The following is a 15569-nucleotide window of genomic DNA, read 5'->3' as shown; positions in this document are numbered from 1 at the left end:
AGACCCTCCTGTAAGTGCAGACCCTCCTGTAAGTGCAGACCCTCCTGTAAGTGCAGACCCTCCTGTAAGTGCAGACCCTCCTGTAAGTGCAGACCCTCCTGTAAGTGCAGACCCTTCCTCTCTTTCTTACCACCAAAATATATTTCTCGGAAAAAAATTGGAAAATGATGCACTCCTCGACACACTGGACGAACTGGCGAACATATTTTGCACACAACCCTGTGTCTCAGTTAGGAACAGATTTATTTTATCTGATGGAATTCTAGAAGTAAACAATATGGCACCTACCTTGAAAATAAAAAGGGTGCCACTAGTAATAAGACATCTAAGTACTTCATTTGTTATTTTTCAGACAGTTAAAATTCAAAATATGGCAAAAAAAATTGAAATACGCACAATTTATCAGGCACAAACAGAGTTCAATGAGGCAAATATTCTGTGAGCTGTTTTGACGGTTAAAAATTGCAGTTATATTCCAAAAATTACGACTGTTGAAATAACCAGGCCGACGCCGTGATAACACTAGAGACCTATCAAACGCGTTACACATCCCTTCTAAGTGATCACAGGGAAACGCCCAGTGTGCAATCAGCTTTTGACAACGACCACGTGATCGACTAACTGCCCGTGATGGACCCGCTCAATTAACGTCATGATGAATGGAACTATGCACGTCGTGCATGCTACGAGTCTGTGAAATGATTCAATCTGAAAAAAAAAAAATCCAAATTTAAGACACACTTAAATCTAACCGCTTATAACTTTAAGCCAATGAGAGGAATGGTAACAGGTGTCTGCACTATATTAAGATTGCAAAGCAAAATGCGTGCCAAAACTAAGATGCAAGCGTGACAGTAATGATACCTGTACAGTAACGCTTTGCCTCTGTCGTTACCGATGGAAAGATATCCACTGTTTGGAGAAAAGTCGAATGCATTTACGTATCTGAGTGAAGTACGGGACGTGGGCCAGTTGGAGAAAACGGAAAGTGAAGGAAGATGAACCTGAAAAACAACAAAGAAAAGCAAAAAAAGTAACTGATAAAAATTTTCCGCCAACAGACTATCTTTTGGTTTTCATGCCTCAAAATGTTTCCAAGGATGCTGCACTGTGACGGAATCTGTGTTTTGAAATTTCCGCTAAATTTTCAGTTAATTGATTAACTTTTTACGCCTTGTAAGATGAAGATTTCTAGGAATCTTTCCACCTTTTAAAATCTTGATCTCTTCCATATGTTTTTTCTTGAATTCTATAACATACTTCTCTACGGCGTTATACGAAAAAGTAGTTACCATTTTAAACAAATCTTTTCTCGCTCTTGAAGACATCGCCAAGATCTCACTGCGTATATAAAAGCAGGAAACGATTAATATAGTACATGAAGGAAAATATGAGTAAATTTGGTGAAAAAAAAAGGTGGCATAGAGTGTTACTTTTTGACGGGAAGGGTCTGAAGTTCGAATTTTTTTTTGTGCCCTTTCCTGTCTCAGGTGATTAATATGTTTCCTTAGAATTCAGATTGTCATTTTACTACAAACTATTAAGTTGGAGTTTCTGCTCAGGACAAACAGATGTAATTCTTGATCAAAGTGGTTGAAATGGTGAAAACTTGCCTTGTAGAATTAAAAGCAACGTTGTTGATGCTTGTAGTCAAATTCATGATGGCCTTTAATGGCTTTGGTTGCGTCTGATCTAAACGTTGATTGTCATAGATGTTTACAACACCGCTATCAGATCTGCAATAGAAAAAAGTACAGGTTTGCCTTGCACCAATGCTGATCAGCAGCCAATTTATTTTAAGCACATGCATATGCAATGGAGAAGGCCTTGACAAGGCTTGTACCCATGCCTCCCTGATAATCGTTGGGTGCTACTACCCACTAGACTACAAAGCCTTATGTTTTGGAACCAGGCAAATTCCTTTGAGTTCTTGGTTCCCCAAAGTGGAACTTAGTCTCAAATAGAACGCAAAACAAATCATATAATATTTGACCTGTGATTAATATGCACACCCACCCGCAAGCTAAGTACTGTCCATCTCTGGATGCTGCCAGTGAGGTGGAGTTGAGACACCCTTCATCTCTGAACTTATGCACACAGCTACGAATGTTCATGTCCCAAATATACACTTCTCCATCATCTGTGCAAATGAATGAGCAGAAACCATCAGTTTAGGGAAATATGCATTATCACATACATGTAAATGTACATTGATGGAGACAATAACTACACGGGAACTACCTCCTGCCGTAAACATACGAGATCCATTAGCATTAAAAGCTACTGACTGCACTGAGCCATTCATCTTCAAGTTTCCAATCCACTGTTTTGTCTAAATAAAAAATGAAGCAAATTTTACAATGTAAACAGCAAGTAAGTCACCAATAAAGGAGTAATCAGATATGGCCTGAAGTTCTTTTCCACAGATTTTCCTAAAATTTACTTAGTGATGCTTATAGTCCTACACCCCTAGATTCCAACAGATTTTAGTAAATAAATATGTAACTTCTCACAAATTCAAAAGCAAACAAGATACGAGAAAAAACAGTCTCATCAAAAGAAAGTTTCATCCTGATACAACACAAAATTATCTTCAACAAACCAAAAGCATATGTACAGGGGCTGAGGGAGGACATCCATCATATAATGGTAGTTTAAGCTTAGGTTTAAGTAATCACCACAATAATGACAGGAACTCTTATGACAAATTTATTAATTTTTGGTTAAGTCTTTGTGATTGGTCACAGTGCCTTAGCCAACCTCATACAAGTAGATTGATTATACAGTAGGAGACTTACCTTGCTTGAAAGAAGAATTATGTAGCCATTGGTACCAAGAAAAATCAGATGTTTTCCATCTGGTGAAACATGAAATTTATCAAAATATCTCTCCTCTCTACCTGCAAAGAACAAATTAAATATGCACAATAGGACCTTCCATTTATTACAACATTTACACGAAAAAAATTTGTATACTTACTGATTAAAATCTCACCTGAATTTGACTTGATTTGTAGTTTCACAGTCTTAAAAAACTTTTTGAAATAAATACTAAGCCAATGGTTGTACATGACAAATCATCAATACCTCTTATTTCAGGAATTTTTATCACTTCTCCCTTGATCATGTCATAGACATAAAATGACCTTCTCTGTGAGGCCAAGATAACCTGTTCACCATCTGAACTGAAGTGAGCTGTGTGAATGGGAAACCTTTCAAGAAATACACTCTGAAGTTTTGGATTTGTCTGTCCATCTATCTGATGATGACATAAAAACATTGTATTGTAAATGTGTGGGCAAAACTGTATATGTGTCTATACAAATGAAGTAAAACCTGATTAAACACTAAAAAAGAGTTTTTTAAAAATTTTTTTTTGCTTCATTTGGGAGAATGACTAAGAGAGGTGGATGTACAGAGGTCAACATTCCCAACTCCAGTTAAGGGGTCCAACTCCAATTCAAGAACTCTCTCAGCGCCTCTGGAAAATTGGACAATTAAATTGTTGTCTGTTCAAGATAAAGAATCACTCCTGAAACTTTAGCTTTGAGCTGAAACTTTGTAAGTGAGTGGTTTGAATACCCAGGCACAATACTTGTCTTTGAAAAATAAATTTAATAACCTGACAGACAAAAATGAAATACAAAATTGTTTACCTGGAAAAGATCTAGTGTTTTGTTGAAGCCTGCAGTGAGAAGAACCTTGGCACTTGGGTGGAATTCCACACACTGTAAAGTTGCCTGTTAAGAGACAAAAGGGGCCTGATATGTTATACAGAAAATGCCACACTGTGTATGATGATCAGCATTTTAGGTTTGGTCCAGATTGCCTATCAGCATGTGGTGTTGGCTAGCTTAAGTAACAAGTTCTTGTCTTAAATCTGTATTAATTTTTTATTAGCTATCTGGATTAGTAAGTTTTTTTAGCATTATAAAACAACAACAAACTCTGATTCTAAGGTGGAGGAAAGGGTAGCTAACAGTCTGTATATCTAATACACATACAATGAAATAAATATTGTGACACCTGACAACAAACAAAAATTAAACATCACATTAATACATCAATTCAACATCAAAGGTGCATTTGAATGTTTCATATTTCACTCACATTTGACGGTTTTTCAATATTTGCATCTTTGATTCTTTTGATGTCAAGAATACCATGGGGAAGATTATTTGCTTTTTTAGTCAGAAGATTTCCTGCTCGCTGTAGTATCAAGTCTTCCTCTTCATCTTCGCTAAGAGAATCTTTGATACAAAGTATAAAACAAAAAAATTAACCATTATCTTGTGGATAATCTCAAAACTCTATCAAAATAATAACACATCGTAAGAGCTCTTTCATAATACCTTTCCTCTTCTTTTTGTCCAGGTCTGCCCAACTTGCATCACCATATATTTTCTGAAACCTATGTTTGGAGTGAAACAGATGGTTGTCAAGTATTGAAACCTTTCAGCACTAACTTGTAGCTTCATTTAGTTAAAAAAAGAAAATTGTCACTCCTAACACTAGTAAGAGTATGGAGAATAAAAAATTGTGGATAGTTTAGACTATAAGTTAACTAGAAAACTCAGTTAACTAAAAAAAAATCAACTTACTGTTGTTTCAGCTTTTGAGTATATTTTTTCCCTGTAATAACTGTCTCATCTTCGGTATCCCGTAACTTTTTTAAACGTGATATTGATGTGATCTCGATTCTACAAAACAATAAGCAATGATAAAATAAGATACTGATGGTACACTCTATTGAACAACATTGAACCAATCTAAGGACCACATTTAGATATCTTGTGTCACTTCGCTGTACAAAGAATGCTTTTGAACATTATATGACCTTTTGTTTTCTTAAAATGTAGCCTTGTTTCGTTTTGATTGCCTGATTATAAAATATCCTTTTGGCCAGCCACACAAAGAGTTATTTCAGTTTAGTTTCCTTTATGTCATAGAAGTATATTAGGCCTTTTTTCACACAAACATTTTAGTTTTAAGGAGTTGTCCATGGAGCAAAGAGGAGTTTTATAAGAGTCTTTCAGAGTTTTTTTACAACTTGGAGTTCATTCCCGGAGCCAAGATCAGACGTAAGTCACAATCGTAAGTTGTGTTTTCTGTCGTCAGATTTGTAGTTTAGCTCGTTTCCTTAGCTTAGACAGATCGTGCATTCCTTTTAGTTTTCACTGCAAGTGTTGTAGCAAGTCGGCTAGCCTAATTACATGATTTAGTCCAATAAACGTGTGTAAGAGTCTGCTGTCCATCCTGTACTCCACTGTGGTTGACCTGGCGGACCCAATTACACTGCACCCTGTGTCTGCCGTGCCGGGAACATGACATCTTGTATGTATTTTAAGCCAAGATTTAAAAGTTGAGGGAAATATTTTAATGGAGCAAGTTCATAGCAAACAGGCCCCTTTCTCACTCAGTATGACTAGAATGGTCCAATGGCCTGTCAGTGAAAAGTATAGTTACATTACTCTGAATGCAATGTACTAAAAAACATGAAATACATGAATCCTTCTACTAAGTGTGAAAGAGAAAAGAGGTACTTTGTTCTCAAAGAATGAGCAAGGTCTACATTTTGATGGCTCAGTGACTCGTCAGCTTGTAAGTAAGACTTGGTGCTTAAAGAACATGAAAGATAAACATTTTGATGGCTTGATAGCTCATTAGCTGCCCAGTAGTTGCATCCATTTGAATTTGATTAAATTCAGCCACCAAGCCATGCAATTCATTCAGTGAAGCACTTCCAAAAGTGGCCCTTTAATCAACAATTATTGCCATTATTATTTAACATACTCCCTCAGTACCTCTCTTCATCATCAGCTTCATCTTCCCACACTGGCTTTCGCTCCTTGGTGATTTCTTTATCATTCTTTTTAGTAATATAGTGGAGTTCATTATCATCATCATCATCATCACTGTCACTGTCACTTTGATCTTCGTCATCGTCATCATCCTTGTTAATATAAGTGTTATTTTCAATACATGTACATTTGGTAGGTTGACAAGCACGTTCGTAAGGCATCCCAGCTCGTTAAACAAAGAGCAAACGTAAGATGCAGATTCTTTCACCGAGTGCCGCAAAGCTATATCATTGTCTAAAAAAATGTCCACTCAAGGCAAGCTTTTACGTGTCGATTTTCACATTTCTATAACGATAATCAGCATTGACACTTCTAGAGTGGGAATTTCAAGGCTATATATAACCTTTAATTTAATGTGTATGATACTGAGTAAGCCACATGCAACAATTGACATTAATAGCACATATCCACAATAAATAAGATGTTATTTTCACCTCGTCATTTGAACTAAAAGCAACTCGATCTTCGGCCAAGTCCTTCTCAATTTCTTTAATCACATCGCCTTCACCTCCAAACACTAGTCTTTCCAAAGTTCTCTCAGCTTCGTCATCTTCGGTCTCAGAAGCCAGGGTCTGTTTCTTTACTTTAAAAGGTGTCTCTTCAGAGCCTTTTTTCCCAAGGTGGCTTTGAACTTTTCTTTTTAGCATCTCAAAGTATGTTGTTACTAAAGAAAAACAGCTGAGAAATCAGGTTCAAAAGCCAAATTTTACACACGCGGAGTCAACGATCAGCGGTTTCTGTCAACTCGTTAATGGTGTGTTATATACAAATAATACTATGTTTTCTCTCTTTCTATTCTCTCTTCTATCTCTTTCTTAAATCAAAAAATATTCTGACAGGATACTTAGAAAATAAAATTCAGAATTCAAAGCTTTTTTGGATAGCAACATTCATTTTTACCCTTCCTTTGGTATATTTTCCTATTCGTGCATGTTACATGATACTGTTGACACTTCTTCTGTGCAAATTTCTCCAACTTGATCATGGATTCCGGAGTCGACTTGGAAGCTTTTGAAGAGCTGACGAGACTTACCGCAGACCTTGCGGTCGACAACTCAGAAGATGAGTTTGAGGATGAAGACATCGAAGAGACTCTTTTGTTGGAAGAACTTCCCACTAAAAAATTTCTGGAGCAATCAGTGATAAAACAGCGCGAAGATAACATCTGTCCATTTGACATTCTTCCAGAGGAAATCATTCTCAGAATATTTTCATTCTTTACCCTTAGTGAATTGTGTAGACATGTGGCCCCAATTTGCAAAATGTGGCTACATTATTCCAGGTGTCCACTTTTACGACAGAAACTTTCATTCTGGGAAAGTAGCCGAGAAAGATCTCTTGAAGAGATCAACGACATTATCCAATCGAATTTTACTCTTCTCAGAGACCTGAGCCTACAGCCGAGGATGGAATTGACGTTACACGGCTGTAGATTGTTGGCACAATCATGCCCTCATCTGCAAACACTTTCTTTGTCTTTTTGTAGTCAAGTCAACAAACCGATTATCGATCAATTTGTCACATTTTGCCCAAAGTTACGTGACCTTAACCTAGCAGGATGTGGCGTGACTGATCAGTGTTTGGATGGCCTGAACAAGATACCCCTGAGGAAATTCAACGCCTCTCATTGCACTAAGCTTACAGACGATGGACTTAAGTTTCTTTCAACAGAGTGCCATCAACTTTGTCACCTAAATTTTGATGGAATTCAGTGGATCACTCATGATGCAATTACAGTGCTGGTGGAAAATTGCTATAGACGTCTTGAGTATCTCTGGCTTGATGGCGAAAACATGACTGATTGTACTGTTCAACTAATTGGGAAATGCTACCATTTGAAGTAAGAGGACATTTTGAATATGTGATTGAAACAAGTTGACTGTGCTCTTAATTTAGGTAATAAAGTCCTTGTCTCAGCATCCAAACAGACCGGATATGAATGGAAGTCGTAATACTTGTCATCCTCTCAAGCTTGGTGATCAACTGTTATTATGATTCAATTTGTTTCAACTATTTGATTATCTCAGATATTTTCTTAGGCTAACTTAACAATGGCTTCACAATGACATTGAAGTATTGGTTACTTTAGCTACTTTTACCCTATCAAGTGATTGATGCTTAAACCAATTTAACTCCTAAAAGTTATTGACGTGAAACTTCTCCCTGTAATATTCATACATTATTCAGCAAACAGGAAATGAGAATATTCAAACCTATCAGGTAGAAGCTGCCATCCTTATTTAGCACCAAGCTTTCATAACTAATTCACAAGGGAATGTGTGGCAGTCAGAGAGGAAAATTAACAATAAGATCTTGGGAATTAAAGGGTTAAAAGAAGATTCATATGAAGTTTTGTGGGAGAATCAGGGGCCTGACACAGTGAATGCACGGGACTCTTGATATTAGACCTGACCAGGTCATGTTGTTGTTCCTGGTCATGGAACTTTCCACTCACTGTGACTCTCTTTACTCAGGAATACAAACAGGTAGCAGTAATCTCTCCTCTCTCCCAAGAACCTGACGAAATGCTGGGGTCATCTGCAATGGTCTAGCCATTCATATGAAAGGAGGGGGGGGAGGTTGGTAATATTCTTCATCACCTTATGCTATGGAGACCAAGTAAAGCTGCAATGTGCAGTGAGCTACCTGCCTCAAGTGCAGACTGGATACTAAGTTTTTAAGCTCAATGACACTGACTGTTTTTGATGAATTTTCAGATGTTTGGGTCTGTCGTTTTGTACCTCACTAACTGACCAATCGCTGGAATGTGTGCAGAACATGAAACATCTTGCATCACTAACGTTGAAAAAAGGTACAGAGTTTTCTGCCAAAGCTTTAAAAGAACTTTTTGAACATCTTCATCCACAAAATTCAGGTAGTGCTACTGGCTTATTCCATGTCAATGTCGCAGAGTGTACAAACCTTAATGACGAAGCTGTAAGCTCGCTTGCTGAAAGGTAATGTAGAGTAGATTGTCATGGTGATTATAATTGTTAAATTTTGAAAAATTTTAGCTGTGACTTTAAATACATGTAAACTATATTTTACACTTAAGATTAGTACTCTTTCAAAACATGAAGTACAACAAACTAATTTTTTTAATATAAGCCCTTGAAGCTTTAAAGTTTTTTTTTCAGTCATTAACAATAATTTCTGTGGTAACTTGCTTTGAATAGTGATATTGTTCAATCTCAATTCTGACACTTCCATCTGATTTTAACAAGTCTGTTTGAAACTTGACGGGTGCATCTGATTTTGGATGTTTTCCATTTGATCTTTAAAAGGATAGCTTTGTTAAATTATTAAACTTATCAAAGGTCATAATTTTCTTTTAATATTTGGGCAGCCTAACCATGTCCTTTTATATTTTTCAAACAGCTGCAGAAATCTGCGAAGCATTGATATCTCCTGGTGTTGGGAAGTTACTGATGTTGGCCTTGCACATGTGATCAACAAATGTCACCAAATGATTGATATGAACATCTGTGGTGCTAAAGACTTTCGTGGAAATCCATTAAAGAAAATACCACAGCAAATGCCTAGATTAAGACGACTTGATGCATCACAATGCAATCTGGTGCCAGATGAATTATTGGATGAACTTGTGTCAATAATGCCACAAATGACTGTTATTAATTATTATGGCGAGGAAGTTCTTCCACCGAAATATATTAGTGAGACCCATATAGTTAAGGTTGGGACATGGTTTAAATGACAGCAATATTATGAGTAACCTCAGTTGATTATCAGGTTTCTAAGCTCTCAAAATACAACTTGGGAACAGGCTATCATACTGAAGGGTTCTTGTCTATTTGGTGTTGTTTGACTGTTTCTTATGGCAATTGAACAAGATCAGGTGTTGATTTTATGAACAGGTACTTGAGTTTTTGTGAAATGCTTGTTCTGTTCAGCAATCTTTGCTTTCTCCTTTGAGATGGGAGCTTATCAGATCTATCTCATGGTTACCTTCCTCCTCCCCCACCCCTCCCCCACCCCTCCCCCACCCCTCAGTATTTCATTCAGTTTCCAAGTCTATTCACTGGTATTTGGAGAGAGGCGATGTGTCTATTGTAGCTTCTTACCCAAGAACACAACACAGTGACCTGGTTGGGTCTTGATCGTGGACCTTTCCATTAGAATGATGCAAAAAATGCAATATACATAAAAGGGTAAAGATTGAACCACAACAAACCTCTCCGAAAAACTGAAAATGAAACTAACCCCTGAAGTTTGTGTGATACACTCAATTTTTATTGTCACTAACAGTTAACCACTAGATGACAGTGAAGCATTTTAAAAACTTTCAGAAGTTTCACATGTATGCTGCCATCAGCTTAATCACTTCTACCAGCATGGCTGTTTCTTTCCAGAAAGCCTGTGATCAGAGTTTTACACTCTGGGGGAGTATCCTGCCCAATGTAAAAAAACAAAACAAAACAAAACAAGACAAAGAAAATTAAGGATAACTTGAAGGTTACCTAACCCCTTTCAAACTTAGGTGTGAAACTTAGTAATGTCTCCACACAATATCAATACATTGTTAACCAGGGGGGCACAGCACAACAGTTTCTCTAGAAACTTACCCCCTTCATAATGGATGACACACAGTCTGGGCTTTGTCTATTGCACTCAAGACTGACCTCACATGGCCATGTAGTCTCTCACTCATGATGAAATCTTTCATAAAATTTTAATAGCAATGCTGGAGAAGGAGGATTGTGATTTTTTTCTTGAGAATAGTTGGGTTTGAAGGCATAGAAACTTAGCTGTAGGCCCCACTTACCTTCTTATATGCTTCAAACGGTAGCATCACATCTCCCTGAAAGATGAAAATGTTTCCACAGTGATTCACCTTAGTAATTGTTTACTCAAACTACTGGCAGGTTTACTGTTAAGAAAATCAGTTATGCAAACCAAATGCTTTTGTTGGCTGGTTACGATGAACAGCTTGCAATGAAGCTGAGAATATTTGGAGGACTTTCTTTGACAACTTTTACGAATGGCTGAAACATCATCGGCTCGTTGTGTTCAAGTTTCATATTATATAATTGGGGGAATGATGATCTATTGGCTGACAATGTGATCACGGTTACAAACTAGGCTGCTGGTTATTTTTAAAGCACTGTAACTCACTTTGCTGCCATGTGGATTTACTCTGTATATATAGCCTGTGGATTGGAGAAGAAAATATTCAGTGAGATGCCATCTATTACGGAACATTTACTTACATGTGATGATTTAGGCATTATTAAAAAATAATCTAAAATAGCGTGAAAAACATAGTATCCTTAACTAATTTGGTAAAGAAGACCCTCATTTGATGCCTATAAATCATCAATAAAAATTTTAACTTAAAAAGATCATTACAGTTGCACACATTGACAACGTAGCTACCCGCGAAGTCAAATATTAGGAATCATTAAGTACTAGTGGTGTCTATGATGGGTTATCCTTGAGAAACACAGAAAGACCCAAGATTAACACTGCTTCTTAAAAATGTTCGACAGTGTCCCACTAGGCAAGCTCTTTTTAATTTATTTTTCGTTGATGTGACTTGGATATTCTCTCGGCATGATGTTTACGTGACGTTTTTTGAGGTGATAGATTAGCCTGTTCCGCCTTTCGTCATCGTTGGGTGCATGTTGTAAAAAGCATAAGGAAGCCTGCTTGATGTTACCGCGATAAGTCAGATTAGCTGCCATTTTCTCCGCCCTCTCCACTTTCTTTTCCTCTGGAGGGTCACCTGTGAATCAGTTAGCCGGATTCAGGCTATATATGTTGGACATTGACATTTTTACATCAAATGCTTGTAAAAAGATGGATGCGGCTGAGGTTGTTTTAAGGGAGCTACAAAAGAACCTTCTTCTTGTTAAGTTTGTAATGGTTTCTTTGCAGCGATGGAAACTCAGTTCTTCATCGCTTAGTTTTTAAAGTATGCTGGTTTTAAAAAAACAAACACACTAGAGGGGCTTGACATATTTCTACTTATGGTGAATATTGATTTTTTAGTTAAGTATAAAAGCATTGTCAAACTAGTGAGGTTCACGACGTTGTCAAAATCCCAATCTAACAGGATTCTTTATCGTTGCCAGTTTACGACTGCATAGCAAGTACGTTATAATTTTAACTGACATCCGGTACAATTAAACTGACATAGAAACTTTTTAACCAACCTTTTGTATCTATTTCGCCATCAGCAAGCTCTTTTCCAGCCGTAACAATCTCATTGTTAAACTGGATATTTTCTCGTGCGTGTTTAGCGAACTTTTGTGCCGCAGGTGTTAAAAACCTCCTACAAACTGTGGTCCAAAAAAACTTACACAGTTAAAAGATTTAAACCTCCCCTAATCTGAAAATTAAATAAAAGAATAATTTTGTGCTTTAAAAAAATTAAAATAATTCGTGATGTGTTATTTTCCACCTTAAGTAAAAGGAATATATCTGGAATATTTATTTCTGTCGCGATAAAAAGATAATGTTCAAATTATTCAGGTAGAGCACCGACCCGCAAATTTTGAATAAAAGATCAAGCAGTCCTCCCAGAGAAAAATTGGAAGACCAAACTCGACCTGAAGTAAAGAGTTTTACACTGGCCCCTCGTATCTGTACACCCACCTCCCATCAGAAATATCAACTGCTTAATGGCGGATAATCATAGTACCTTTTGCCTCTTGAATCAACTTCATCAATTCATTTTCACAAGCTGTAGAAAACAAACAAATAGAAAAACAAAGAAGCAAAACATAAAACCTTACTTTACACTGGAGAAGAGGGAACAGTTGTGTGCTGTACCCAGTCCATCACGATGACGACATTTTGCCTTTAATCAGCACAAATTCCCAATTTAGTCCTCCAATTCTGGTTAAAAAAATAATACTCTTCATTCCTGAGAGATGTACCCGTGACCTCAAATTGATGTGAAATTACTATTTAAAAAGAGTCTTTATATTTTGTTTGTGTAAGCATCTGTATAACTTACACACTAACCCGTAGTGTGCAATGTAATGAATTAGGTAACAGAAAACCATCCTGTGTTTCACTTTATATAAAAAAAAGCAAACATAATCGTGCATGCAGCTTGAGACAGAGCCTGAACAACAGACAGTCCTGATTTTGGTTTTACCGTTTACTTTCCTTTTTCTCGTTCTTTTTAGGTGCTGTAAAACAACAACTTCCTCGAAAACTACCAAACCAAAAAACTCAATCGTGAGAGCAAAGTAATCCGTGGACTTAATATGGCGTTGCGGCTTAAATGTGCTCAAACGTGTCTGAGCTTTTTGTAGCTAGGATTAGTTTCAAAATTGTGAAAGATATTGTATTTAATATTTCACCTGCCCAAGGAGCATAGGAACGCAAAGCATGAGAAGCCGGCATGTTTTTACCTGGTTCCTCTTGTGGTATTTCCTCTCTCTCGTTGATATATGTATCCAGATCTGCTGTCCAAAAAATGACATAAAAACACTTAAGGAAATTAAAGTACCTTAAATACGCGGTTGTAAACTGAAAATTTCAGTAGCATTTGTAATAAATGCAATTGATGGCCTGGAAAAGGATCTCCTTAAGTTACAATATAACTTCCAACTGACTCTCCTTTGTTTTATGTCCCTGACCTAAACATGAAAAATAAATTTTCTTTAACTGCATGGCTGCCTGGAATTTTAAAGTCTTAGGTAATTTTGTGTCGCCCGCGCCCCAATACTTAAATTTTTCCTATCGTATAATATCATAAACGCTTTCCTAATAAAGTTATTTGGCCACTTTTATCCATTTCGAGTCATCTTTGCTATGACTAGCAAATTGTGCACTCGACAAGTCTTTCTGAGATAAGCCCCTTGATTCCAAAACTGGAATTTCAGCTTTTTGAGCGAGACTCATTGAAAATGTACTGGTGTAGATGATTTCAAACGTGGTTTGAGTAGAGAAAATCTTCACTGACGTGACTGTCTATTGTCTAACTGCCTTTTGCCTTCATAGCTACAAGTATCATGGTAAGAATTTACACCTTCATACCCGCTGGAGCAGATTGGACTGTAAGAGAAACTGTCAACAGAACTACGGCAAAGATGGCTGCCCCCATGATAATCTTTGGACAATTCCTAAGTTGACATGAAATATTTTAGTTCAAGTAAGCCCGGTTCGTACCTGGAAAAGTCTATGTCCAGTCTGGGTGAGTGGGTAGGTCAGTGAACCGACAGGCTGGAATACGTGTACGTTTTACACTTACAATAAATTCAAGGAGATAAATCAGGTATTTGCTGTTTTGTTTAAAGGAGGTGTCGCACTCTTCTGAAATTCTTCAACTGAAACTTTGAAGTAGTGACCATTTGTCCATTTTTTTAACCCGAAATTGTCACCTACCCCGAATTTTATTAGTCGTAAATTTCTTTCCAATACTGACCTTTGTTGTAGTAAAAGAGAGAAGGTTTCCTTCTTCACTCGATCGATTTGTAATGATATGACTGACTCCTGCAAGAGGTTTAAAAATGTCTTATAGTATTGTCCTGCATAAAAATCTACTAGGGGAGGAAATTGGAGACGAAACAATAAAAATATATATTTATAATTCTTTGTGCCGATTAGCTATCGTGGTGGAGGTCTTTTTCACAAAAGAACTTGACGCTATAACAGGCTTATTAATTGTTGAATAGAGATCGATGAGGGAGGTTTCAATCTTATCAGTTTTAGCGTGGGACCAGAATCTTTGAAAACTTTATGTAGCAGACAGTATTTGCACTACAAAGTTATTTTTTTATTAGACCTAAAACAGCATGTTACCCTCTATGAACAATTACTTAATTTGTGGCCAATAAAAATAGTGAATGAAATACGAAAAACCTTAGCAGGGTTCTTTGCGAATGTGAGATTAATTTTCTATGCCATAAGGATAAACCAGTTCTGATACATCTATTGCTGGCTGGCAGCTGGCAGTTGTAGAAAGCAAAGATTAGGTAACATTATGATATTAGATGAATGTTCTGTTCCCTCGAAGGATGATGAAAAACAGTGATGTTGATTTGCTCGAAAGAAAGGTAAGATAGAAAATAAAGAGACTCTTGAATGTTTTAAAATGGTTTTAAATCCAAATTTACCATCGCCGAGGTAAAATTGACAATTTTTACATTGGGCTAACACAATAGCACCCTTGGAAAAAGATGGTGCATCAGCCTCCTCCAGTTATGGGATTTTCTTAGCAACAGGAACAACAACAAAAAAAGCAACACGAGGTTGATGAATTGCACCGTATGTTACTTTCAATCTCTGCTGAATTGAATGATAGTCTACGGGAGAGAGAGCGAACGAAATGAAATGCTCATCGGACCTCAGTAAGGACACTTGAGTACGGCTACATATCAGCGTGGGATCTCGTTTCTTTTCTAATCACAAACTTTTCAAAGCTATCGATGGTCAAAATAAAGATCGCTCTTCGGCCGTTATTTTTGGAAAACGAAAGAAAAAAAATGGCGACCGAAACTGTACCATAAGATGAGTTACCTCTCCTGCAGGGAGGAGTTTCAGTTTTGCCTCAATTGCATGGTAAACAATGAATAAACACTTTTAAGGTGAAAGTAGTTTTGCAGTCATTCATTTGTGCAAAGGCTTAGAAAGTTTTCAGATAGACGAAAGTCCTTGACTCAGTTCGAGTGACTTGATTTTCCAGGCTTCAAATAAAGTACCCTCACGTTTGTGACAGACTTGAAACTTGTTTGCA

The 15569-nt window shown here is 37.0% G+C and overlaps 3 protein-coding genes across 4 annotated transcripts; 1 reads left to right on the top strand and 2 right to left on the bottom strand.

Annotated features, from left to right (window-relative positions):
* Positions 1–224: 224 nt before the first annotated feature.
* LOC113686859 (U3 small nucleolar RNA-associated protein 18 homolog) lies at positions 225–7025 on the bottom strand. Of its 2 annotated transcripts, XM_027204541.2 has the most exons (14): positions 6295–6596; positions 5804–5952; positions 4601–4699; positions 4352–4410; positions 4110–4249; positions 3656–3739; positions 3087–3258; positions 2799–2899; positions 2242–2332; positions 2017–2140; positions 1614–1736; positions 1293–1341; positions 865–1004; positions 225–708 (listed from the first exon to the last, which is right to left on the bottom strand). In XM_027204541.2, exons 1-14 carry the CDS (start codon positions 6505–6507, stop codon positions 684–686), a joined length of 1569 nt encoding a protein of 522 aa, XP_027060342.2. In that variant the 5' UTR covers positions 6508–6596; the 3' UTR covers positions 225–683. The 2 variants fall into 2 exon arrangements, with proteins under 2 accessions (XP_027060342.2, XP_089047731.1); XM_089191605.1 differs by lacking the exons at positions 225–708; positions 865–1004 and adding an exon at positions 6894–7025 and having other exon boundaries at positions 1293–1736; positions 6295–6524.
* Positions 6709–9743, top strand: LOC113686901 (F-box and leucine-rich repeat protein 13). Its single transcript, XM_027204588.2, has 3 exons — positions 6709–7700; positions 8578–8817; positions 9239–9743. Exons 1-3 carry the CDS (start codon positions 6844–6846, stop codon positions 9573–9575), a joined length of 1434 nt encoding a protein of 477 aa, XP_027060389.2. The 5' UTR covers positions 6709–6843; the 3' UTR covers positions 9576–9743.
* Positions 9744–10089: 346 nt separating this feature from the next.
* Positions 10090–14365, bottom strand: LOC113686910 (uncharacterized). Its single transcript, XM_027204597.2, has 9 exons — positions 14259–14365; positions 13871–13956; positions 13243–13293; positions 12522–12563; positions 12034–12159; positions 11538–11603; positions 10994–11028; positions 10644–10679; positions 10090–10269 (listed from the first exon to the last, which is right to left on the bottom strand). Exons 2-9 carry the CDS (start codon positions 13935–13937, stop codon positions 10195–10197), a joined length of 498 nt encoding a protein of 165 aa, XP_027060398.2. The 5' UTR covers positions 13938–13956; positions 14259–14365; the 3' UTR covers positions 10090–10194.
* Between the last annotated feature and the right edge of the window lie 1204 nt (positions 14366–15569).

Source organism: Pocillopora damicornis, chromosome 13 (genome assembly GCF_964200805.1).
Source record: "Pocillopora damicornis chromosome 13, jaPocDami1.2, whole genome shotgun sequence".
In the NCBI taxonomy this organism is placed as follows: Eukaryota; Metazoa; Cnidaria; class Anthozoa; order Scleractinia; family Pocilloporidae; genus Pocillopora; species Pocillopora damicornis.
The sequence above is the reverse complement of the archived record's forward strand: the minus strand, read 5'-3'. Positions and strand labels throughout refer to the sequence as shown.

Coding starts and splice junctions, on each gene's coding strand:
- LOC113686901 (XM_027204588.2), top strand. CDS start 6,844: ATGGATTCCGGAGTCGACTTGGAAGCTTTTGAAGAGCTGACGAGACTT. Junction 7,701..8,577: donor GGGAAATGCTACCATTTGAA/GTAAGAGGACAT, acceptor ATGAATTTTCAG/ATGTTTGGGTCTGTCGTTTT. Junction 8,818..9,238: donor GTAAGCTCGCTTGCTGAAAG/GTAATGTAGAGT, acceptor TTTTTCAAACAG/CTGCAGAAATCTGCGAAGCA.
- LOC113686859 (XM_027204541.2), bottom strand. CDS start 6,507: ATGCTAAAAAGAAAAGTTCAAAGCCACCTTGGGAAAAAAGGCTCTGAA. Junction 4,411..4,600: donor ACTCAAAAGCTGAAACAACA/GTAAGTTGATTT, acceptor CTCCAAACATAG/GTTTCAGAAAATATATGGTG. Junction 1,005..1,292: donor GAAAAGATTTGTTTAAAATG/GTAACTACTTTT, acceptor GTTGTTTTTCAG/GTTCATCTTCCTTCACTTTC.
- LOC113686910 (XM_027204597.2), bottom strand. CDS start 13,937: ATGGGGGCAGCCATCTTTGCCGTAGTTCTGTTGACAGTTTCTCTTACA. Junction 12,564..13,242: donor AATACCACAAGAGGAACCAG/GTAAAAACATGC, acceptor TGTTTTCTACAG/CTTGTGAAAATGAATTGATG. Junction 12,160..12,521: donor GTTGATTCAAGAGGCAAAAG/GTACTATGATTA, acceptor TTTGGACCACAG/TTTGTAGGAGGTTTTTAACA.